The following is a 25,918-nucleotide window of genomic DNA, read 5'->3' as shown; positions in this document are numbered from 1 at the left end:
TCTTCCAAATGCGCCTTTTAAGTGAATAAGCCCTGCGTAGTTGGCGCCGGTGCGGTATGCAATCTAACCTCGAATTATGCGGAAAAGCAAGTTTCAACAACCTCTGTATTTCACTTCCTAGTGTAGAGTTTCATGCCATCCGCTCCGCTCAGCCAGTCCCAGACAGTCAAAGGTGATCTGTCTGCAGAACTGTGAAGACGCACCTGAAGAGTGCCACTAGTGGGCTTTGGGCTCAGCAAACAAAGAGAGATACTGGGACTTTTTGCTGTGGAAACTTTGTGAAGGACATTGAAGTTCACGTTCTTTCTTGTCTTTTTTCATCCCCTTCAATGCGAGGCATACCTCTGCGCTGAGGAGGCCACCTGTGCGGACTTGTCCGCACCCCAAGTAGGGGAGTGAAACCCAAGCAGACACACCTTTCCCTGTTTTTTTTTTTTTTGGCTATTCGCCGCCCCATCCCAGTCTCTACCGCTCTCTGAAAGCGGAGGAATAACAGATCAGCTCGCTGAAATGTCCGCAAATGAAAGATCGACTCGAGCTTTCAGAGAGATCCTGCAGAAGCCTGGAAATGACGCCTGCGCCGACTGTGGCGCACCAGGTAGGTTGGAAAAAAAAAGAGAAGCCTTTATTAGCTATGAAAGTGTTAAGTCAGACTATGCGGGATCTATGATAACGTTGCTGGTAAAGCCGTTTATTAAAGTGCACCTTAATGTCTCCTTCGTTTTATGCTACAGTCACTACGGCATAGAATTAAATGCTTGCTTAGACCTTTAACACATTTCAAAGGGTTCCAGGCATGCTCGGCGCTGTTCTGACTGTAAGTGTAACAAGGTGAGTTAGGAACGGAGGGAGGAGTTTCCCTGACGGTGTAGAAGATAGCAGCTGAAGCAGTGCAGTGATGTGGTGGGGCCAAGAGAAGAGAAGTTCAGCGCTGATCATGTCTCGACATGCAGTCGAAGGGCCTGCACACACCCTTATCCACTCGAGCTCAGCAGTGGAGGTCTTCTTCGTGATCTTTTTTGTTTTAGTTGGTTATAGATTTTTTAATAGAAACTATTTACACAATGGGGACATATGGGGAACTCCATTATAAAGAGGCCATATCTGTATATAAGATGTATAGATAGTGGATAATTAATGATAATAATAACAATAAGTTTTCTTTTGGGCTGTTGTAATGGACTTTTCTTTGTTAAATATATTTTTTAGACTGATTATTTGTGCAAAGAAATGATCAGCAGACGATGTAGGTAAATAATTACCTCTGGCCTCTGCCTTTGGATGATGCAAATATAAAGGTATCTATGAGAAAACCAAGAGAAAGTGAAGGCCTGTAAGGCCATCTTCCGTGATTGACAGATTATCTAGTCAGTGTGTGGAATGTGTAGTTTAGGTTATACAAGCTATCCATGTGTGAAGGAATAACCTGCTGTGGCAGTTAAAATGGCACAAAGGTATTTTTGCCCAAACATGCTGGTACTACATTTTGTCTGTGTTACAGTATGCTGAGAGCCGTCATGCACAGCACATGATGTGTTTCAGTACATCAGAAGGAAAAAAAACAAAACAATCACTGAATGTATGCCCTGGAGACATGTAAGAGAGATAGTATCTCACTTCCTAATCTTTGTATAATGAAAAAAAGAACCTATTGGGAAGTCAGGCATGCATTGCTGGAGAGGAACTTCCTTGCTCAAAGACAGGTTTTACCGATTCCCAGCATCGGCTCTGGCTACGTTCAAGCATATTTATTTATGTGTCCTCGTTTTTAGAGACTAAAGGGAATCCCTTTATGTTTCTGATGCCCCGTGCGCACGTGGGCTGGTTTCGTTTTACTCTGCTGTATCTGCCCATTGTGAAACATTGCAAAAAATTATGCATGAGTATTAACCAGCCAGGCACATTGTATTCCAATCTGCCTTCTACGGTTGGGAAATTAAACACTGCCCTCATTGCTCAGACATCTGTGATTTATACTGATAAGACCAAGCCTCCCTCGCGCTGGTTACTAGGAAATGGTTCTCAGAAAGATAAGACAGGTGTGGCCAGAGCAAAGAAAATGTTTCTCGTATCTTTGAGTTTAGAGGTGAGGCAGATAAATTGCCCTTATAGGTTTCAGGCTTGTCGCTTTGTACCATTGATCTGGTTGGAAGCTCAGAGATTTCAATATGCTTGCCAACATAAGGCTTGTATTGATTTGGACAAAATGCTTTCTCCTGTTTAGTGTGAGCCTTAAGTGTGAGGCATGTTGTAGTGATAACTGGTTTGTTATACAGTGGGGCAAAAAAGTATTTAGTCAGCCACCGATTGTGCAAGTTCCCCCACTTAAAATGATGACAGAGGTCAGTAATTTGCACCAGAGGTACACTTCAACTGTGAGAGACAGAATGTGAAAAAAAGATCCATGAATTCACATGGTAGGATTTGTAAAGAATTTATTCGTAAATCAGGGTGGAAAATAAGTATTTGGTCAATAACAAAAATACAACTCAATACTTTGTAACATAACCTTTGTTGGCAATAACAGAGGTCAAACGTTTACTATAGGTCTTTACCAGGTTTGCACACACAGTAGCTGGTATTTTGGCCCATTCCTCCATGCAGATCTTCTCAAGAGCAGTGATGTTTTGGGGCTGTCGCCGAGCAACACGGACTTTCAACTCCCGCCACAGATTTTCTATGGGGTTGAGGTCTGGAGACTGGCTAGGCCACTCCAGGACTTTCAAATGCTTCTTACGGAGCCACTCCTTTGTTGCCCGGGCGGTGTGTTTTGGATCATTGTCATGTTGGAAGACCCAGCCTCATTTCATCTTCAAAGTTCTCACTGATGGAAGGAGGTTTTGGCTCAAAATCTCACGATACTTGGCCCCATTCATTCTGTCCTTAACACGGATCAGTCGTCCTGTCCCCTTGGCAGAAAAACAGCCCCATAGCATGATGTTTCCACCCCCATGCTTCACAGTAGGTATGGTGTTCTTGGGATGCAACTCAGTATTCTTCTTCCTCCAAACACGACGAGTTGAGTTTATACCAAAAAGTTCTACTTTGGTTTCATCTGACCACATGACATTCTCCCAATCCTCTGCTGTATCATCCATGTGCTCTCTGGCAAACTTCAGACGGGCCTGGACATGCACTGGCTTCAGCAGCGGAACACGTCTGGCACTGCGGGATTTGATTCCCTGCCGTTGTAGTGTGTTACTGATGGTGACCCTTGTTACTTTGGTCCCAGCTCTCTGCAGGTCATTCACCAGGTCCCCCCGTGTGGTTCTGGGATCTTTGCTCACCGTTCTCATGATCATTTTGACCCCACGGGATGAGATCTTGCGTGGAGCCCCAGATCGAGGGAGATTATCAGTGGTCTTGTATGTCTTCCATTTTCTGATGATTGCTCCCACAGTTGATTTTTTCACACCAAGCTGCTTGCCTATTGTAGATTCACTCTTCCCAGTCTGGTGCAGGTCTACAATTCTTTTCCTGGTGTCCTTCGAAAGCTCTTTGGTCTTGGCCATGGCGGAGTTTGGAGTCTGACTGGTTGAGGCTGTGGACAGGTGTCTTTTATACAGATGATGAGGTCAAACAGGTGCCATTCATACAGGTAACGAGTGGGGGACAGAAAAGCTTCTTACAGAAGACGTTACAGGTCTGTGAGAGCCAGGGATTTTCCTTGTTTGAGGTGACCAAATACTTATTTTCCACCCTGATTTACGAATAAATTCTTTACAAATCCTACCATGTGAATTCATGGATTTTTTTTTCACATTCTGTCTCTCACAGTTGAAGTGTACCTCTGGTGCAAATTACTGACCTCTGTCATCATTTTAAGTGGGGGAACTTGCACAATCGGTGGCTGACTAAATACTTTTTTGCCCCACTGTATGTTCAAAATTTCCAGCTGTCAGCTGTCTACCAGGTCTTGCAACAGGTGTTGGCTGATATTTGCAGAGTTTATGTCGCCTATGTTTAAAGTGCCTAAATTTACAGTATTTAAAGAGCCAAATATGACTGTAACACAATGTCTACAGTCTGGCACAAAAGAAAGGACTGTTTGGGTCCGTAAATTTTCTTTCCTAGCAAATTTAAGGTGGCAAATTCTATTTATTTATTTTTAATAGCTCACATATTTAGATTTACTTAATGATTAAGCTGAAGAGTGGCCACATTGAGATTACAAGTGGATGCTGACACAGGCTCTTGTAGCTAATAGCTGGCTGCTAGGCTTTACCTCTGCTAATATGAGTCACTGAACTGAACCTTACATCTATATTTGGTGCTTTTTGATTGATTGATTTATTTGTCTGTTACTTAGGTAGATGTGTGTACCTGTGAAAAGCACACATATACTTAGAAGCTTGCTAATCAAAGTCTGCTAGCATTAGCTAACTTAGTGCCCCCAAATTAGGTTATTTCTTGTCCCCAAAACCCCCCAAAAAACTGCATGGCAAGGCTAAAACACTAACACTGAGGCTTCAAATGTCCATAGATATTCAGGGTGACATCACAGTGGCTATGTTAATATTTAAATTACTATTATTTCCCATTGTTGGTGAAAATGTAGCAACGCACTGCTAGCTTGTGTTGGTACCTTGAAATATAGTCTGCACACTGGCATACTGAGAATCTCTGTCACAACAAAAATGAAAAGGAAGCCCCATCTTCTTATGCTATTAAGCAGTGATGCATTAAAAGTTGTTTGCTAAGTTTAAATCTCAAGGAGATAAAACATAAATTATCAAGCTGGAAGAATGAAAATCATGTATGAAAACACTCCACAGAAGACAACTTAAAGACGTTAACCTGGATTTTTAAAAGAAATATTTTTGTTAAATTTAGCTTTCAAAATGTAAGAATAATGTGCACTTTGGACACTACTGGTTTGTTTTTTTTTACTAGCCTTAAGGCTATTCATTTTTCAGTAAATGTATTAAGCTAGTCAAGAAGTCATACAAGTCATTTAAAAAAGCCCATGCAGAAAACAAAGAAAAGAGCAGTGATGCTGTCTGAATCCAGCCTATCAAATATAGACATACTGTCTCTTTTCTTATATCTGATTAAGCTTCAGATTCGGTCTGTTGTGTCTGACAAAGGTAGTGCCTGTAAGTGTTCTCTCCATCTGTCTCTCTGCAGACCCTAATTGGGGCTCCTGCACCCTGGGAGTGTTCATCTGCCTGGCCTGCTCTGGAATTCACCGCAACATTCCTGACATCAGCAAGGTCAAGTCGCTGACCCTGTCCCGCTGGGAGGACCATGAGTTGGAGGTTCTTTTTACTTGTTTTCCTCCAGAAATGACTGGTTAACCACCTGTTCTCAAGAAACGTTACCAAGTGGTTTCCTTATTCCTTATATGCTTAGACCAGAGCCTAATTATACATTATTTGTTGTTTTTTGTTTTGTGCTCGTGGTTTTTTTCCCCCCATGTATCCTGAAACAATCTTAATAATGATACAGTTATTTTTGGTCATACCAACCAAGATATCACCTTTTAAAATGAGCAGTTGAGGGTTTTTTTTACACTGTTTATGCAGTTATTTGTAAGCTTTAATGGAAACCAGTCATTTTTTTTGTCAGAGCTAGGTCGATGCTCATTGTGAAGTAAGGTGAACTTACCTGTGTAGTCTTTTTTATTAGAGAAGCTTTGGCCTCCAGATCAGGTATGATGCCACAAGTCTTTGATGGGCTCACCTGTGGGCTTTTCACTTTGAGAAGAATCTAACATACACATTTCACAAACCTAGAAGAACAAAAACCACATTTTTAAATAGACAAAAATTACCTTCAAGAATTTTGCTTCAAAATGCTTTATTATAAATCACTATGATAAATCAGTCCTTGGGAATGTCAAAACACTTCATTCCTGCCCACAACATTTTTGTACTGGATTCATGGAAATCAGATAATTAAGGATGTGGGTTCTCTGAACATCTTTATCTTAAAACAGTTGCCAAATCTGTCATCTTCCCATAACTGAAATCGGTTTCCAGTAACATCAGTGAAGATTTATTCTAGGAATTCAATGCTTCTGCTGAGGAGATGAGAAAATGTGTCCTTTAGCTGTAAAACTGTCTATAGCTCTGCCAAGATGTCATTTATCCTTAAATAATATGTCTATGTCATGTATGTGTGTTTTCATAGTTCATGGCTCAGAATGGCAATGAGCTCATGAAGAGCAAATATGAGGCCGCTGTTCCAGTCTATTACTACAAACCAACTCACAAGGACTGCCAGTGAGTAACCATAGTAACACATATGTCACACTCAAATAACTTATTCTCTGTTTATTGAACAAGTTTTTGGAAAAAATGTGCATGCAATGAGTTATTTTTTAGACCTAAGTGTGTTTTTTTCTTTAAAGAAAAATCTCCTGTTTTCCAGCCAAACTATAAGTATTAACTATAATTAATTAACTATAATTGACAAGAAGGGGAACACTGATATGCTCAAAACACTCGCCCGTGATTGGACGCAATAAACTTGATAATTACACAGTTTAAACGGTTCCTCCCAATAAATACTTTTACATGGAGCTGACTGTTTACATCCATGTTCTCATTTCCCTGCAAAGCTGACGTGTTGTTACGTTGCACTTTATTCCTACACGCTCAGCTTTGAAATCTTTCAGTGTAAAATGAACAGCTATTCACTTCCTGTGGCTGAAATCTACAGGAGCTCTTGGAGATGTTTGTTGAGGGTTTTATTTTCTTTCTTTTTTTAAACTTTTCTACCTGATTGATTTGCTCAAGCTTGGCCAAGTTGAGGGTGTGCCTGGAAAAAGTTTGCCTCTTCAAGTCATCTCACACAATAGAATTAGGACTCCAGTCTGGGCTTTGACTCTTCCAGGGCACAAATCTTTGCACAGTGTGTGTTTTGAAGTAAGTTCAGTACTTAGCTTATGTAAAAAACTCAATCCAGATATTCAGCCTTTAGTTTGACCCTGTTGAGTCATTTTCCTGCAACATATATGGGGTTAAATTGATTTATTTCTTGGACCGGTTGTAATTATCTAATCTAGCCTTTGCTCTGCAGTGATAATCCACAGGATACAGAGAATCCTAACAGCATTTATTTTTATTAGCATAGAATAAAAGTAGGTGGAGAGTCTAAATCCATTTGATCTGTTTCGGTGAATTGTGTAATTGTTTCAGTCAGCACTGCATTAATGTAATAACGTTATTATGCAGGGCGGTAGTTGCATCAATACTTTTATTTACCTTTGGCTTTGTTATGTTTTTGTCGGCTTTCTGCTGTGAATCAGTTACTCTTGACCAAAATATTGCTCTGTCCTCAGCCTAACACATACAATCCGGTCGTTAAGTGATGACGTGATGAATCCTACTTCTGGGCCTAAAGTACTCTGCGTTTAATATGGCTTTTGTGTTGTTAACATGTTTAATGTTTTGTATTTTGTTCTATTTAATCTCAAAAAGCTCCGAAAACAGTCAGTGATCACTGTTGACCTCCCTCGGCTTACCGCTAATCATTTATTTAAGCTCAGTTTTTAAAACCTTAGGATGTAACTACAGCCCAGCCCATGCAGCAGTATATGAATGACTAACCTCGTATTGTGGATGGATTGTTTCAGTTGTTCTCCTGGCTGAAGTTTGGTCCTTTTACAGGATCCTGCCATGCGATTACATTTGTTCCTGACCACTGAGAACACTCACGTTAACTTTTATCGAGTGGAAAAAAAGTTAGCTTGTTTATATTATGCTAACATAGCTGTGTCGCTAGCGGTCATCATTATATACCAGCTAGCCAAACTTCAGTAACCCTACAAACATGACTGCTGTTTAGTTTTCTGTCTTCATTTATGTTGGAAGTGATAACAGAGCTGTACATTTTAATTTGTTTCTAAAACCCCGCAGTCAGGACATGCTATATTGTATTTAGATAGAAGCTAGCGAGCTAACTTCCTGCTAACTTCTAACTCCGTTAAATGTCATAAATTCTGTTTTCATGGATGCCTGGATGTTAAACTCAATTGTTACACCTGGTAGAGCAGAACGCTGATCTTTTTTATTAAAGATGAAAGGCTTTAGACAGTTTTTCAACTCTCAGTAATGCCATAGTGATCGTTTGATATATGGACCTGCAGCGGAGTTTAGGCCCAGACACGGCTAGTGACGTCAGACTTAACGACCAGATATCTCTTAAAGAGGTGGTAAATTATTTGCACTCTTTTTGCTGCTATCTTTAAGACGCCTGCGTTTACATATGTTTTCTTCTGTGATTCTAATGTTACAGTGCTTAGTTCTTCATGGGTATCCTTTGACAGTGGGATCTTTGCAAATTCATTATGTCATTTAGAGTATAGTGGAAGATAGCGGCTGGAGACCAATCTGTGACCAAATTACGGAGACTCTTGCAGTCTCCTTGCCTTTGAAATGTTGCTTTAAAGATGGAGTCCAAGTCTGAGACCACTCATAGTCAGTTGCTGTCGTCAAACTGACTTTGGTGGGTCAAGATGACGGTGAAACTGGAATAACATGGCAATAAAATGGAGTTAGTCTGCTAATTTTTAAGTGAACTGGTCAACTTGGCACTTACATTCTGTTTGCAATCATTCTGCAACTAAGAAAAAATGTGTTGCCTTCTGTTCGAATTCTGTTGGCATCTATATCTACAGTCAGTAGCTCTTTACAGGAGCCGGTATGGACTCGTCGTCAGTGGTTATCCACACTCATGTGTGACTTTCTCAGCCACAGGCTGTGCCAGATTTAAGCTGGGCAAATTTATACATTTATAAACAAACACATGCAGCTAGTTTATTTAAATAATAACCAGATATCTGCCTTGGCTCCATTTTGAGCATTTGGTGCTCAAAATGGAGCCAAGTATTGCACCATTTTTCTTTCAAGTATAAATATGCAACGGGGCTGATGTCTCACATCCCATAGTCTAGGCAGGCACTGTGATGGGCTGATAGAGAGGAACAGCCACGCTCCTGAGTGAAACGCTGAACCCTAAACGGGCCATCATTCACTGTGGCCCATGATGTTGTAAAACATGTTACAGAGCTATTTTCACATATTTGTTAGTTTTCAAACTCCAAATATCTGCTGTTGTAAATATAACACGATGTCCCATTCCCTATATTGAGATTACTCGAATGCTACACATATGAATTTAACCACCCCTAACATATTGCAACATTTACACATTATTGTAGCACACTAACACAGATCCATTAATAGCTACAAACATGACAAACATATATTGTGTAATATGCACCTTTCAAGGGAATTGAAAGAAAGAAAGATGAATGTTGCTCTGTGTTTGCGCAATGTTGAGAAAAGATGGGGAGATGTTTTCATTATGTACTAATCTCTGTAAAAATATGACTAAAAGCCTGAAATACTGGCATCTCTGCTCACTGTGGAAAGGAAAACAGGCTGTATTCTTGTATGCATCTTTTGTCGGGATTGTCCTCCTCCCTCAGACACAGCGTTAACTTCATTTCAATTCTGCTGTGTTTCAATAAACATCCTGGTATTATTGTTTTTGGAATATGTGGAGCTTGTGTCAAACACTCAGAGTGATTACAGAGTAAAGGGCGATGGGAAAGAGACAAGGTTTTGGCACTGCGCTCACAACGTTGAGCCATCCAGGCGTGCCGATTGCACATCCTTTCTGATAACTCATTCTAATGCCAAATAAATAAACACTCCTAGTGGGAACTATCACACACATTATTACTTTTATTGTTTTTAAATTAGATAGCAATTAATTGCAGACCTATCTGAGAGTGACTGTAATCAGTCTGACACTGACTGAAACAGGCTGCCTTCCATCAGGTGCCCTGTAACCACAAATGTTCGCTCAGTGGTTGAAGCCCTGCAGCCTCATGTTTTGGGTGCTCAGTTGGCAGCTGCAAGTACTCACAATCATTCCCAGCTGCGGAGGTTGCTGTCCTATTTTGACTCTGGTGTGACTGAAGCCTTCGATAGCCTTCTATGATTTATGAATAAAACGATCCTCAATATTTGGCCTTAGCATTTTGCTAATGGAAAATGCTAATATTTTACCGATATCCTTTTATGTATTCAGTTGGAGATTTTTAGGATGCTTTAACCTGCTCAGTGTTGCTGCACATCTTAAAGTAGCATATGCAAGTTCTAATTGACACTGATGCAGTAAATTACTGTCAGACCAGGACTGATCTTTTCACTCAGGAGTGTGTCTGTTCATGTCTATCAGCCCAACGCAGCAGGTGCAATGCTACTTGCAAAGGCAATAATCTGCATGTAATTTCTTTATAACTGCAGGATAGTTGCAATTTAACAAGCTGAAAGAAGATGCTGCCAGACTCATCTTTCTAAAGATTTTAAATGTCACTGTTTAGGCATGTACTTCACATAAAGTAGGAATATTAAAAAGGATTGTTTTGTGAGTCTCCCGTGTATCTGAATTGGTTTTCATTTTTGGTGTTGTGTTTACTGTTCACAAAATACACAGGACTATTAGTGTGCTTTTATTGCACAAGCTTTGCAAGCTTTGCAAGCTCTGTTTACACTTCATCTGTGTGCTCAGGGTGTTGAGGGAGCAGTGGATACGAGCAAAGTACCAAAGGAGGGAGTTCTCTGAGCCTGGAAACTTCACTTATGAAGAAGGTGAGTGCACAGGTGTATAATGACACAAACCGCCTCTGTGTTATAATACATTCAAATTCATGATTGACCTTGTTGGCTTCCTGCAGGAATAAGAGATGGCATGTTGATGAAGAGAGGGCGGGACAACGGGCAGTTCCTCAGCAGACGATTTGTCCTTTCAGAGAGGGAGGGGACTCTGAAGTATTTTACCAAATGTGATGTAAGAATTTTTTATGACAAGGCTCTTGGAGGTACCACACCTTCTTTGGAGCAGACCTTAAAGACAAAGGCATAGTATCATGCAGACAGCCCCCCTGTGATGTATAATGCAGTATTTTGTTATACACACTCTTATTAATTATGTATACCTACCAAGAGAGAGCAAAATAGGTTCTTGCACCCTCTGCTGCATTCAAGCGTGCTCAGACAAGCTTAACCAACAGTCTGTCCTCTCTGTCAGTGTGGCTGATTCACTAAGCTGTACACCACCCAAACCAATTAGGCCTTGAAGCACTGGGAGCACTTTGTTTGTCACAGTAAACCAGCTCGGGGGAAGAGGGAATAATATATTTTTTGGGGGGAAAGTAGGTGCCATGCTGAATATGCTATAGCAAACAATTGAAAACAAATCTCATGCAGTGTGAGAAGTAGTAAAGGTAAAAGTGTCATTAGATTTCTTTTTAGATTTGCTATGCTGTTAGGTTGGTTGGAACTCAGGAAAAGCTTGAGGTATGCAAAATGTTCAGCTCCAACTGGCTGCTCCTCAGCCAGTTTCACATTTCTTGCTGATTTATCATGCTCAAGAGGCAAAACTCAAACCAAGTAGGGAAATTGTCATCAACTGTCAAATCTTTCATAAATAACCATAGCTGTATTTGTTCTTTGTGAAAGGCAAGGACAAAAGAACAGACATAGATTCAGCTTCCAAAGATGCCCATCTAAATTCAAGTCAGGGAGGATTAAAGCACAGCGTCCACAAACATGTTTGCTGGGATTAGTGTCGGTCTTAGAGATGATGGTTATCAGTGATGCGGACCGATGTGTAGATAATAGCTTTGAATGCAGTGACACAACACAAAATACAGGCTTAGGGTGTGATGCCATACAGATACTCACTGCATCAATATACATTTTTTCTGGTTAAGCAGTGATGAAAAAAAGTTATTTTTTTATTACCACGCCTGTTCAAAACCGTAAAAGCGTGATTGTCCCAGAGAGAAATGTTTATTCATTGAAGACCACAAAAGAAAATTGCAGGATTATTTCTTTTTGGAATCTCTGAGGCCTTTTCTATAAAACATGATCAACAAGAGTGGATTTTCATGTGCTCTATATATTTATGATTTGGCATAGCAACACTTTTTTGTAGCACTTCACCCCTTGAATCCCAAATTCATTTTACTGTAGTAATTTATCAGAGTGTGTCCACAAGATGCATTAGGCAACATATGTTTTACACATATAGCAGGAACAAGTAACAACAGCCTTGGTTAGAAAATCTTTTATTTCAGTTAATCATGTTAATTATCATGTTAAACAACATAAAACATGTGGAATTAATAGGTCAAACAGCTCTAACCATGGCTTATTATGAGATCTATCTATCTATGCAAACTGCTGCATTTCATACAAATACACAGTCATTTCCCTCTTGTTTCCTGCAGGCTAAGGAGCCCAAAGCATTGATAAAGGTGGACAGCATCAATGCAACCTTCCAGCCAGAGAAGATAGGAAACACCAACGGCCTGCAGATTACTTACCTCAAAGACTACAGCACCCGAAATATGTTTGTCTACCATGAAACTGGCAAGGTCTGCATTTCTGTAATCGCTGGTTTATAATCAATCAGCATGTAGTAAAAGTCCTAAGGAGAAATAGTGAGGACTTTTGCACTAAAGCAGTGTGAACCTCTCGGGCTGAATGAATGCAATACCTTTCTTTTTCTTACAGAAAATCTAAAGCTTTTTTGTGTATTCTTGACTGTCCACTGATTTAAACAGCAGAAGGTGGTATCGGATATTTGTCATCTGTCAGATTAAGAGACAGACGTGTTCGAAACTACCTGGCTCTTGTCATCGGGGGAGAGTCTCCAAACCTTTACAAAACCATCTGTACCAATTTGTGCAGGCTGACGGAATCCATTAGCAGATGACATTCAAGCACGGCATCCATTATTCTGTGTCACTCAGACCACATTGAAACATATGGAGCAGTTCAGAACTGCCATCAGGCTGAGGAGTTATTTGTAGCAGACTCGAGTCTCCTGCAAAATCACATCACTATCATAAAATCCCTTCTGATTTGGAAAGTCATTGTTCCAGTCTATAAATGCTGTTGCACATTTTGGCATAAGAAAACTCATATATTACTCATATATATATTTATATATGAAAACATATAAAAGATAAAAATTGAAAAAAATAATGATACAAAGTACAAAGAAGGAAAATCCACATGGTAAACAGTGGTAAACTGGTAAATGCTAGTAAAACTGTCTTCAGTGTGCTTTCCTGAACTGTTTTACTGATTTCTCTACAGCTATAAAACCTTATAGTGCTTTTATTCCTCATAATAACAAGTATACACATGTCACAACTATGTTTTATATGACTCAGCTGTTTCATTTGGGTTTTGGCTAACAGATAGATTCACACAGCCAGTAGCTACCTACTAGCTATTATATATGCTAACTGTCACTAAACTGAACTATTTGTGCTGAGTTGGTGTATTTTGGATAATTTTAATGCAATTATGTGACAAATAACAGAACTTGCCATACAGTTATTGTACTAACAGACAGACATCTGTTCAGTTCAGCTAAAGAGGCTTTCATCTTTTTAGCATGTTGTAGCTTAGATTATATGCCAACTAGCCCAACTTCACTAATCCTCCAAACATTGCTGGTATTTAGTCTTCTTCGCTTATGTCCAAAGTGAAAGCAGAGCCATAGGTTTTAGGGGGTTTTTGTGGGTTGTTTTTTTTTTTTTGGTTTTTTTTTTAGAAATAGTTCAGTCATAACACGGTATATCATCTTTAGGTTAAAACTAGCTAGGTAACCACCTGCTAGCTTCTTACTGCCAGAGTTAGCATTGGACCCAGAAATTGTTGATGACATTAGGCTTAACAAATGGATAGGTGCTAACAAAGCTTGCAAGCATTAGCTAAACACTTGCCCCTCACACTCTGGTTCAGACATGTTCACTTCTGACTCAACACATCAAAAAGGCAAAATCTTAAAGTAAAGGCTTCAAAACTGGATTTGACAAGCCATTTCATGTCATAATGAGAGCGATAATCATCCTTTAGTCAGTGAGGTTAACATTTTTGGCTTTAACTGCTCCTGGATTTTCTTATAGTTTGGTCCAAAAAATAAAAAATGTACCTCCTCTTTTCTAAATCACAACGAGAAGAAAAATAGAGTAAGTAAATAAACTAACTAAATACTGTCTTTTTTATCCTCTAACCTTTCAGGAGATTGTAGACTGGTTTAATTCAATTCGTGCCGTTCAGCTTCACTATCTAAAGGTGGCCTTTCCCGGGGCAACCGATGCTGAGGTAAACACACACATGCACACCCACCTACCTTAAAATAAATATTTACATTGTTTTTAGGTTTCTTTTAATAGGTAGGCTCATGAATATTATGTCTGTAGTGTAGAACTCAATTACACTAAAACAATAATATTCTTATAATATTCTTTATTTTTAATCCCATTGTTTTTTTTCTTTTTGCTTGTTGCTCTTAGCTGGTACCCAGACTTACCCGAAACTTTATCAAGGAAGGATATATGGAAAAGACAGGTCCCAGGGCAAGTAAACATTTATGGATTCATTCCTCTTTTTGCTTTATTTAGCCTTTCCATTTCCTTCTATTTCAGAACAATAAAAAGAACAAAAGCCCAATTTGCTAAATATACTTAAAAATAAGGAAGAGCTGTATACTTGGTGTTGGTGGTGTCTGCTGTTTCTTTTTTTTTTTAACCACATGCTTGCAGTTTTTGTCTCAACAGTGGGTCAATAGACCCGGTTAATAATTTACATTAAATCCACTGTACTTTACTTGCTCTCAAGTAGGTAGTAGGAACTGTACTTTATACCATTACATCAGCCTACAAATTATATACATTTCTCTGAGCCATAATCAGCAAGCCTGCCATTTTACCAGAGATACAGACGAGGTTATGTAGGTGCCCTAATGCATCTGTCTCTGCAATAGCGAGACTACTGTCAGTCCCACCTCCTCACATAGGAAGGTTTGGGAAGCACTCCTTATGGTCATATCTGTCACACTCTGATGACCAAGTGTGGGACTTCCCTAAATCTGTCTTTAAAATGGCTTCAGATTTGTCATTGCTATCCAGCCATTGCTGATAACCAGACCTCTCCTGGAATCTAGAGAAAGCATGTGATGATGTGATATGAAGGTCCCAAGAGAGGAACTTCTACTGCATGAGGAAGTCAGGAGTAGCAGAGAGGTTTGTTAGGCTGGTGCAGGACATGTGTGAGGACAGCACAGGACAGTAGGAGTGACAGATGGGTTCAAGGTAGGAGTGGGATTTCATCAGGGATCATCTCTGAGCCCCTTCGTGTTTGCAGTAATGATGGATAGGTTGACAAATCAGGCCAGGTAGGCGTCCACGCGGACTATAATGTTTGTGAGAGTAGAGAGCAAGTCGAAGACAGCCTGAAGAGGTGGAGGTATGTGCAGGAGACAGAATGAATGAAAAAAGACATTATTAGTGTGACAGATGAGGGTGATGGGGTGAGACGGAGGGAGGTGATTTGTTGTGGTGAATCAGGAAACGACCTCCTCTGGAGCTATGCATCTATACATCTTAACACAGAGGCAGGCTCGGTAAAAATCCTATTTACAGCCGGCAAATGTCAGGTGGTGTTCTTTTAGTAGTCATGTAGCAATGATGCAACTGCAGTGCTTAGATGGTTACCACTTTAAAACAAGATTTTCAGTTCAAATAATCTACAAGAGATCTCTATTATAGATAACTTCTTAATGTGGCAATTCTGATGTTGCCTATAAAGGGAAAAATGTTAAAATCCCTTATTTATTGAATTTAGCAAAATAAATACCTCAGCCAAATTTGAGTACCAAACCAGGACCGAGACAAACTTTCTATTCAACAAGTCAGACACAGTTCCTTCCTTTAAATCTTCAGTGATCCCAACTCTCACTCTCCCATCGTTAATTGAATAGGAGCTGGGATAATAGGTTAACGAGCAGAGCCGTCAGTGCGTCTGCCTTTTATCTCTGCCTAACAGGCTGAGTGACAGCTGAGAGCACCTACTTGCATCTGTGCGACAGGGAATGAAGGGCTTCCAGCTGAGGCTGGACTAAATTCCCAGGTGTCAAATGCACACACGAAACACAGACGTGCAAAGAGGGGATTTGTACACAGGCACGTACTCACGCACGGTTGCACAGACAGGCAGCTGTTGACACACAGAGGAATCATTCAGACACAAGTACCTGCACAGGAAACAGCAACCTGATCCTCAGCGAAACGAGCGACTCTGCATTCAGAGGCATGCAAACGCAGACACTCGGTTTAATCTGGGTCTGTCGGGCTGAGAGATGAAAGAAGTCACCAACTTGCTGCGTTGGGCTGATTTACTAAATGGATGTCATAATTCATTTCCTTCCTTGTGGAAGGAGTCGGCTTGCAAAATGAGAAGGGAATAGTCAGTTGTTCAGCACAATGACAATATCAAACACTTTTACGAGCACAGTTTGGCAGCAGTCGGGGACCCGAGCGTCCTGATTATTTGAAAAGAGCTCAAGCTGCTTGTGCACTTCAGTAAACTCTCCAAAGGTGCCGTGCTTCGCTTTTCTTCGATAGCTGCTTTCACAGTGGATTTGAAAATGCAGCACTCGTGTAAAGTTTCAGCCGTGACAAGTTTTCAAATTAAACATGAGTGCTATGAGAGAAGTGCGATAAACATTCAGGTGGGAGTTGTCAAGAGGAAACCTGTTTGACAATGTTAAGTGCCTAACAATAAGGAGTGCTTTCATATCACCGTTGAAAGCTTGAGATCAGCTTTAACGCACATTCATGGCTAAATCACAGATACGAAAGCAGGCTACACCCCTCATTCATGAAAAGTAAAGTGTCCTTGCAAAATGGTTAAATTAGACTGCACAGTTGGGATAAAAACAGTCATTGCATGCTCTTACGGTTTCCATCAATTTTCAGTATTTAAATGTTGTATTTGATACAAATTTGTTTAAAGCTGACATGATTAGTCTCCAATGAGTTACAGCTCCATTTTTATATATTGCATATCATAGACTATTGGTCGGACTAAATTTGAAGACCTTGTTTTGAAGTGTCGGAACTTGCGGTCTGGCAAGATTACACAAACGGGACAGACTCACTTTTCTTATTTAAAAGCACAATGCTGCATTGTATCTTTGTGCAGTCTTTCTCAGTCTTTGTCTGTTTTACTCACTCGTCTGCCTCTTTGTCTACATAGCAAACAGAAGGTTTCAAGAAACGCTGGTTTACACTGGACCAAAGGCGGCTCATGTACTTCAAAGATCGACTGGTATGTCTTCTTTACAAAGACCTGCACACATCTGAAAGACTGCTGTATTTTAGGCATGTGGTTGGTTCACTCTGACCACAAATCGTGGAGCACAGAGGTGCCTTGATGCAGCCTGGAATGTGCTACACTGACACTTCTACACACAACGCTGTGTGCAGACACCCTATTTTATCAGATAGCTGATGTTGAGTGATGCTGAGATGTTGTTTAAGAAAATCCTGAATGATTACAGACAATTTCATTATCATACAGACTTTGCCAAAGACCTTAAGAGGGGGTATCTCAGATTGCCCAAGTCTGAGTTAAAAACATTAGATAACCAAAGCAGATTATCTAAGTGTTGCTGGTGATGCAATAGTTCAATGGAGAGGTGTAATAATTATAGACGCTAAGTTACTGAATTGTCCAACTTACCCCGAGAGAGACAAGGAAATCTAGAAGATGAAAGAAAGAGGAAGTCTAGTGATAATCTAGTGTGTGTGTGTGTGTGTGTGTGTGTGTGTGTGTGTGTGTGTGTGTGTGTGTGTGTGTGTGTGTGTGTGTGTGTGTGTGTGTGTGTGTGTGTGTGTGTGTGTGTGTGTGTGTGTGAGCTTTGCAAAACATGGTAGTTTTAAACCACCATATTTTACATGCTCAAACTTTGACACAAGATCACATATTTCAAACACTTTTTAAGTAAAAATGCTAAACATTTCCTCATTTCAGCCTCAGTTCAAGTGCTTTGAACTGAGGCTGAAATGATTTGCTGCTTTTTAGTTCAGGTGCTTTAGAGCCATCGTGATGTCAAATCCCATAACAAAGCATCTGAAACAGCTTCATTTCAGAAAACTTCTGGTGATGCCTTGGGGTTCCTAAAGTGGCTAAGATATGCAAATTAACTGAATGTCTTGCAGTTGAAAGATGCACGTTTTACTCCCTTGGCCACTACCACATGCTTTCCTCAAAGCATTATGCTGTAATTCAAAGGCTGTATTTGTGTGAATGCAAAGCTTTAAAAACAAAAGCGAAGCAAAATGCACTTTCTTAGACAGGTGATGAGGAAAAAAGAAAAGAAGAAGAAGAAGAAAAGAAAACATGCAGATAATGAGCTTTTATTTTGAAGAGAAAAAAGAGGAAATAAACTAAATTTGAAATATTCTTCCAATTTTGCATTTTCACATAACAAATATTGCCACTTTATCACTGTTGCTCCCAAAATGAATCACTGAAACCTACAACACAAACACTTGAAAGTGGCCAGGTGTAAATATAATCATCGTTTTACACTTTATATTGTTACTGTGGGGCAAATGCTTGGTTACACAGTATTACAAACTGTTTCAATTTGGAATCATAATAACATACTAAAATAAATAATTTAGTTTATAGGATAGCAGATTATTATCCTATAGTACTGTGCAAAATCTTTAGTAACTTCACATTTCTTTATATATTATCTTGAGTAATAGTTCTCCGGCTTTCTGAGGGTGTTTCACAGCGTGTCTTTGAACATTGGTAACTTTTTCACTCATTTTCAGGCCAGTCTTTGTACCTGACCATCAGAGTCTTACATTTGAATCATTCAAGCATAAAAAAGGCCTAACTCATAGGATGAACTAACTTTGTGTCCACTCATTACAGAGAACCACATTTCTTCAGTCACTTTTACCTGTCACATAAACACAAGATTTTTTTCAATTTCTTTAACTGAACCCATAAAAATGCCATAGATAACACAGTTTGACAAGCACGATATTGTACTTTTGCACTAAGAGTTGTTAGGTGTAAACACGGCATATCTAAACCGGGTGTGCAGTGTGTCCTTAAAGAAATTGAGGAAACCTGACAAAAGACGAAGTGGCAAGCTACAGTAGATGAACAGCATCTGAAAGTCATGTTGTTAAGGAATAGCAAGAAAACAAGATCTGATGCAGGACCTGAAACATGCATCTGGCCTTTCAGCTGAACCATCTACTTTTTGATGAAGCCTCAATACAACTGGTCACAGTGTAAATGAGGCTATCAAGAAGGGATTCTTTGGCACAATGCACAAAGGAACACTATTAGTCACTGACTGGTCTCCTCGCAGAGTCTGGTTCTCAACACTGAAGCAATGTGGAATCACCACATCAGAGAACAGAACAAAAAGCAGTGAAAATAAAGATATTACAATAAAGCTTTGAGAATTTTTAAGAGACTTCAGGCTATTTAAAGAATAGAAATATTGACTTTCAAGCTTGTTAGAATAGTAGTGTGCCGTTATGGGTGCATGTCTGATGCAGGGGCATTAACACCTTTCTTATATCACCACTCTGAGGACCGATGAGCGTTGTCAACAGGTTTACTGACATTCAAAAGGGTAAAACTAGGGATGCACCGATACTGGTATCGGGTATCGAGGCCGATACTGTAAAATGTGTGTGTACTCATACTCGTAAAAGTTAACCGATACCATGAACCGATACTAACTTATTTCATTAATCAGAGAGTGGCTTGTCATTTCTGTTGTCATTTTTTAGATTGCCCACTAGGGGGACATCCCGCGCTAAACAGGCACAGGGTTAGGCAAGTGAGACTGGCGGTAGTCCACAGGCAGTTTAAATAACAGAGGCTCTGACTCATTTTATCGCTCTGGATGACCTGCCACGCCAGCCAAGAGGTAAAGACAAGCAGTGTGTGCGCGATGTCAGGCCTTGGTTTAACGGCACAGTGGACTGATGATCCACGGGCAGATGAGGAGTTTGTTCGTCAATGCCAAATACTTTCGTTATTTTGTTTGTTTGTTTACAATATGGACACTCTGCAACAATTTAAGTTTATTTTATTCTCAAACCTAATTTGTATTTATTTTATTCCAAACAGAAGTGTTTATTTATTATTCTGAAAGCTCGAGACAGCCAATAGTTCAGTGATATTTTTGTTAAATTACAATGTGGAGACTCTGCAATAATTTAACAGAAGTGCTTATTTTTCACTTGAAATTTTTTTGTGGTCATTTTTATTAAGATATTATTTATTATCAGCAGAGAATAAAATAAAACCTGTCTTCCAATTCATTGCATTTGTGTGTGTGTGTGTGTGTGTGTGTGTGTGTGTGTGGTAGAAGTATCACTTTTTTTACTCTGTATCAGCAAGTACTCAGATCCAAGTATCGCTATCGTATCGGTTTGAAAAAATTGGTATCGTTGCATCCCTAGGTAAAACTAAAAACAAGACAAAAAAATACAGTTATTATGCTGCACATATGTATGTCATATGTATTTATATACCACCCTCCTACTACATAGCATATGTCTAATTATGTAAACTTTTTAAACTACTACTGATGCTATCCCAGACGACCTCCAAAATCGCGGGTAATTAGCTTAACAAAAGGACTAGCTTTACAGCCAAATACTGCATTAGCGGGCAACATATTGCACAAAAAACAAAGTTGCAACTTATACTTTAAGTACATACCGGCGATACAACCATAAACAGAAGATGTGGACAGTATTTTTTCCAACAGGCCACCATAAACTGTGTGCCGATATGTTTCCCTTCTTCTTGCTCACTTGCTTTGCTTGACTGAGCGGACTTCCTGTTCAATAAATGTTTTTCCAAAATAAAGCCGTTTCTAAAGTGCATTACTTGGAGCAACCACAGAGAGCGCTGTAAACACATAATAAATAACAACTGACTGAGAATTATATTTTAGTGATACAACATTTTACAACTTTTAATGATAACAGAACAAGTAGAAACTCTGTTTTTGCCTTAAATACTGTATTTCAATGCATGTTTGTGCACATTTAAAAAAATTGCTGCACCTACTTCCCATTTTCCTATCAAAATGTAAAGAAATAAGGAGTGTATGTCTTAATCAACACTCTCATATACATGATGACAAGTCTATACAGCTGACTTCTTTTTCTCGTATTCTCTATGTGAAGGATGCCTTTGCCAAAGGTGAAGTTTTCCTTGGGAACAAGAACTATGGTTACAGTGCCTCCTCCGGCTTGCCTGCTGGCACCCACTGCAATGGTGCCTTTGAATATGGTATCACCATACAAACACCTGACCGCTGCTTTCTGTTTACTTGCGAGACAGAGAGTGACCAGCAGGACTGGCTGAAGCACTTCAATGATATCATGAGTGCTCAGATGTCCCCACAGGAATATACAAGTAAGACTTTTATATTCTAAGTAAGACTAAAAATCTATTTATTGCTTTTTCTTTTTTTGCAAATGGCTTTTCATGTTATTTAAATGATCATTATTAATTACAGCACCAACTACAGTTTGTCCATAACAAACACCATGTTTTAGCATAAGGTGCTCAAAAGTGCATGTGGGATCGGGATAGCTTGGGTTGATAATCAAATTTGTAATTATAGATCTTCAGTCATATCTGTGGCCATGTATCTTGGACATTCAGTGAAGTAATGGAGTTGCGCTGTCAAATCATTATCACTTGATGGAGAGTTGAATCAGGCGATGGGGAAAGATGCTAGACATGCCTGGTTTACCCAAACGTATAGTGAGTTTGAGCTGGGAGCTAAAACAGAGGCCACAGTTCGTGAAATCTTCAATTCCCACCTCTAACAAAGCGTTAGTTTTCTGAGGGAGACTGGGGACACTAAGTATGAGTGGACCAAATCAGCACCACCATTGCTAAGTCAATGTAATGTAGCTTTGCAGTGGGTAATGGGACTGAACAGAAACCTGTATGCAGATGGATCCTGATCTTGTCCACCCAACAAGATTTGTCCTGAATTAATTAAGGCTCTAGGTGTTGTGGGCCTGTCTTGGTTGACATGTCTCTGAAATGTGTTTGGGGCTGTGGCTCTGGATTGGCAGACTGGGGGTGACGGTTCTCCTTTTTGAGAAGGGTAACCAGAGGGTTGCATGGATATCACTTCTCAGCCTTCCAAAGAAGGCTTATGCCAGACTGCTCGAGAAGGACTTAGACCTAGAGAAAGCATTTGATCACAGCCTCAGGATCTCATCTTTACCATTTGAGGATGATGTGTTTATGTTGGTTTCATCACGTGGCTTCATCAGCTTACAATGGGGCAATTTTCAGCCGTGTGTGCAGTGGCAGGAATGGGAATTGCCACCTTTAAGCCCAAGGGTACAGTTCTCACCTGGAAAAGGGTGGAGTAACCACTCAAAGTCTGAGATGAGTTACTTGTCCAAGTGGAAGTACTCCAGGCCAAATTCACATGTGAAGGGAGAGTGGATTGACAGAGAGATTGGTGCAGCATCAGCAATGATGCAAAGGTTGTAATCTGTTATGGTGAAGAAAGAGGTGAAAGCAATTTACCAGTTGATCTATGTTCAACCATGGCCACAATCTTTGTGTAGTGATTGAATGAATGAGACTGCATATAAAAGCTGTGGAAATTAGTTTCCTGTGAAGGTTGGCTGGACTCAACCTCAGAGATGGGATGACGAGTTAAGTCATGCAAGAGGGAATTCTACTCTTCTACATCTAAAGGATGTGGACTGGTTTGGGTATTTGATTAGGAAGCCTCATGGATGCCTCCTGAACAAGGTGCTTCAGGCATGTCCTACCAGGAGGAGTCTCTGGGGAAACCCAGGACATGCTGGAAAAAAAATAAGTATATTATATAGATGGATTGATGGCTTCAAGGATGAATGCATGGATGGATGGATAGATGGACAGCGACAGGTCCCTCAAAAACACCTGCCAAATTGTACATACTTATTTTGTTTAAGGTACATTGCTATAGCCTTTGTTCAATTTCAGTGACTGCTAACATGCTTTTCCTTGATGCTTGAATGCTTCCCACACACCCATAAAAAGAGTAGACTAATTATTTTGCATCCCTTTTACATCTGTGTGGGCTGTGATTGGTGCATTCTCAGTTTCTCAGTTCTTATTGGTTTGTATCATTTTTCTAAATCAACTTTGTATTTGAATAAACATGGTGGCCAATTTTTATTAACTTTCCTGGTCCAAAATGATTGTTCCAGTCTGCCACATCAGACTTTTTGGCATTATTTACTAGTGTTTGATTTTACAGCTTGAGAAGGACCAAGCCTTCATTTTAAGAAATTGTGTTGTCTTTACAACAATTGTGTAAAGAAGGTAAAAAGAAATCCTCAGAAATATTAGTATTAGTAAAAAAGCTTTGTGCATATCACAGATACTCTAGCATTTAATTTAAGAAAGTTTCAAACACACTAGTTAGTGTACTCATTTCCACAAATGTATCCTTCTAGTTTATGGATAAACATACATGGGTATTTTTTTAAAACAGTGATTTTCCGCTTTGTTTTTGAAAATATCTCCATGCATACAAAAGTACAAAAAGCAGCATCAAGCACAGCCAAGAAAAACCAAAGTGTAATACAATAATACAATATAATAAAATATACAATACAACATGGTGCACTGTCTGATGTCAACAAGTCTTTATAAAGTTTTGAGTGACTTAAAATTTCATTTATATATTGATGAAAGGCCAAAATGTGTAGAAAAAGCTAAATTTACCAAAATATCTGTGTACGTGTAGAAATGGCCTTAAAGTCCAAAGTTTGTATGTTAAGATTATTAGTCTAATAAGTAGATGTGTTGTCATGTTAACTGACTGACAGTAACAATAAGTCCATATTTAGCAGTAAATGTTTACTGTGTTCTTGGGGCACGTGTTAGCATACATGCTAATTAGCGCTGAACATAAAGTACATCATGGCAGTTTACATTTGTTCACATCTCAAAGTTTTAATGACAATACCAATAAAAACCAGTTGTACAAATTGACTGGTCTTTATGGGTTAACTGAACATCTTCTTTCCTAACTTTGGACTTTCTCTTTTTTTAAGTGGAGGCCACATTCAGGCATAAGCACTGATGGATCAGAAGCCTGAAGAACCACCTCCCCTCTCAGTTCATGACCAGTGTGACAAAAGACCTGCTTCGCTTCTGCGTCATGGACCTGGAGTCTCAGCTTCTTTGTTACTGTGGTCACACTGGAGCTTGCTTCATAATTCTAATGGGATGACAGGATGTTAAGAATGCAAATAAGAGAAAGTATTGACTGATAAGACCATAGTATTGTCAATGATATTAGCTTTTATTGGTGAAAGTGGTAAGATAAAATTACTTACGGTTCAACCAAATTTGTAATATTTTTATTTTTTTAACTTACAAATGCATTCTTTGGGCTCATGGTCATGGTGGCCACTGCCCATATCAAATACTATGTAAACAAAATAATACTATCCATTGTTTCTCGTGGACCTGTGGTATGCTATGTAAATACTGCTGTACAAAATAGGGACAGTAGAATTAAACGTATGTCAAACATATATTCTAACAAAAAACACTTTCAAAGTTAGAAGTATTTGCTTTGGTCCTCTTGTATTAAGTATAATGTGTTGTGATGATTGGGTAACGCTAATGAGGTGCAGGTAGTCAAATATGCCTGTTTTCACAAAAGACATTTTGACATGTCACAGTGAGAAAATCACAGGTGAAAATTATACAGTTAATGACACCTGAATTTCATTTTCTGACTTGGTTTGTTCAGTTTCTGACAGTTGAATGGAGCGGTGCTTTTGGTACTGTGATAATTCCAAATGTCTGCTGTGAAAAAAGACATATTAGTCAAACAGGAACAGACCATTTATCATCCAGTTACTGTGGGTACAATCAAACTGAGGTATGTGTAGGGTTTTTTGTTTTTTGTAATTTTATTCTTTTAATTAAAAGCAATATAACATTTCTTTAATCATCTATTTTGCCAGTAAAGCAAACACAAATGTATATATTTTTAAAGTCGTCTGTCAAAGATCTGTTGGAAAGACAATAAAGCAGGTTTGCAGAAAAGCTGTTAACACTACAAAACCTTGGATGGTGTAACAGCACCTTCATGTGGCATAAAGTGCATATATATTCAAATCTTTTTTTTTTTTAAATAGACAAGAATGCCATTAAGTTATTTTGTCTACATTGTCATCAGTGTCAAAAAAACCCCCAAATCAGACATTTGAGCGCAGACATGCTGCAGGACCGGATGCACTGTCTACACCGGCTCTCTCTTACCCTTTACCCGCCCCTGTTGCTTGTCTTGTTTTTCTATGGTGTATTGATGGTCATGTGCTTTTTGTGCTGAGGTGTTTTTTCTGTTATCAAACTGTTCTCCCACTAGGAGCTCAGTCTGAGTGGAGTTTTTTTTTCTCCTCCTCTTACCTCATGTTATGTATTTTCATTGTTTTTTTCCTATCAGCCTACCTTTCTGACATGTCTCCCCAATGTGATGTTTGTGTAAAGTTGGTCAGAAGGTTCCTTTGTAAGTGCGCATGCGTCACTAGCGTGCTGCCTGCTGTAACCCTAATTTCCTTCGGGATTAATAAAGTATTCTGATTCTGATTCTGATTCTGATTGAGTTGACATTTTTTCTTTTTTCGCTTCCTTCATCTGGTTAAAAGGTATTCGTCTATGTTGATATGTGCATTTTTAAGCATATGCTTGACTATGGCTGCCATAGAATATGAAATTCTTGCTGACCATGAATAAAAGAAATGTTTAAAATGTTGTCAAATGATCTCCGCATAGATTTGTGTGTCTATATTTAAGCATTCAACTGTTTTAATTATGTCTGAAGTGACGTGTTAGAGCTTAACACCATCACTTTCTTCAAATATTTCACTAAGGATGAGGTACTTATGAGTAAAAGTAAAATAAATAAGTGTAAAAATAATGTGATGCAAGTTTTGAAAAAATAGATGTCTTTTACATTTAAGCATTAGGCTAAACATTGATGAGGTTTGGTTACTGTGTAA

General features: G+C 39.2%; 1 protein-coding gene across 1 annotated transcript; it reads left to right on the top strand.

The window, feature by feature from the left end:
- Positions 1-177: 177 nt before the first annotated feature.
- zgc:92360 (arf-GAP with dual PH domain-containing protein 1) lies at positions 178-25,505 on the top strand. The gene is made up of 11 exons (XM_006803775.3): positions 178-598; positions 5,128-5,258; positions 6,133-6,224; positions 10,528-10,607; positions 10,694-10,806; positions 12,251-12,397; positions 14,058-14,141; positions 14,333-14,395; positions 17,076-17,147; positions 21,059-21,290; positions 23,957-25,505. Exons 1-11 carry the CDS (start codon positions 511-513, stop codon positions 23,983-23,985), a joined length of 1,131 nt encoding a protein of 376 aa, XP_006803838.2. The 5' UTR covers positions 178-510; the 3' UTR covers positions 23,986-25,505.
- The last annotated feature ends 413 nt before the right edge of the window (positions 25,506-25,918 follow it).

The sequence above is a fragment of the Neolamprologus brichardi genome, chromosome 6 (assembly GCF_056152115.1).
Source record: "Neolamprologus brichardi isolate AB-2024 chromosome 6, ASM5615211v1, whole genome shotgun sequence".
Classification (NCBI taxonomy): Eukaryota; Metazoa; Chordata; class Actinopteri; order Cichliformes; family Cichlidae; genus Neolamprologus; species Neolamprologus brichardi.
The sequence above is the reverse complement of the archived record's forward strand: the minus strand, read 5'-3'. Positions and strand labels throughout refer to the sequence as shown.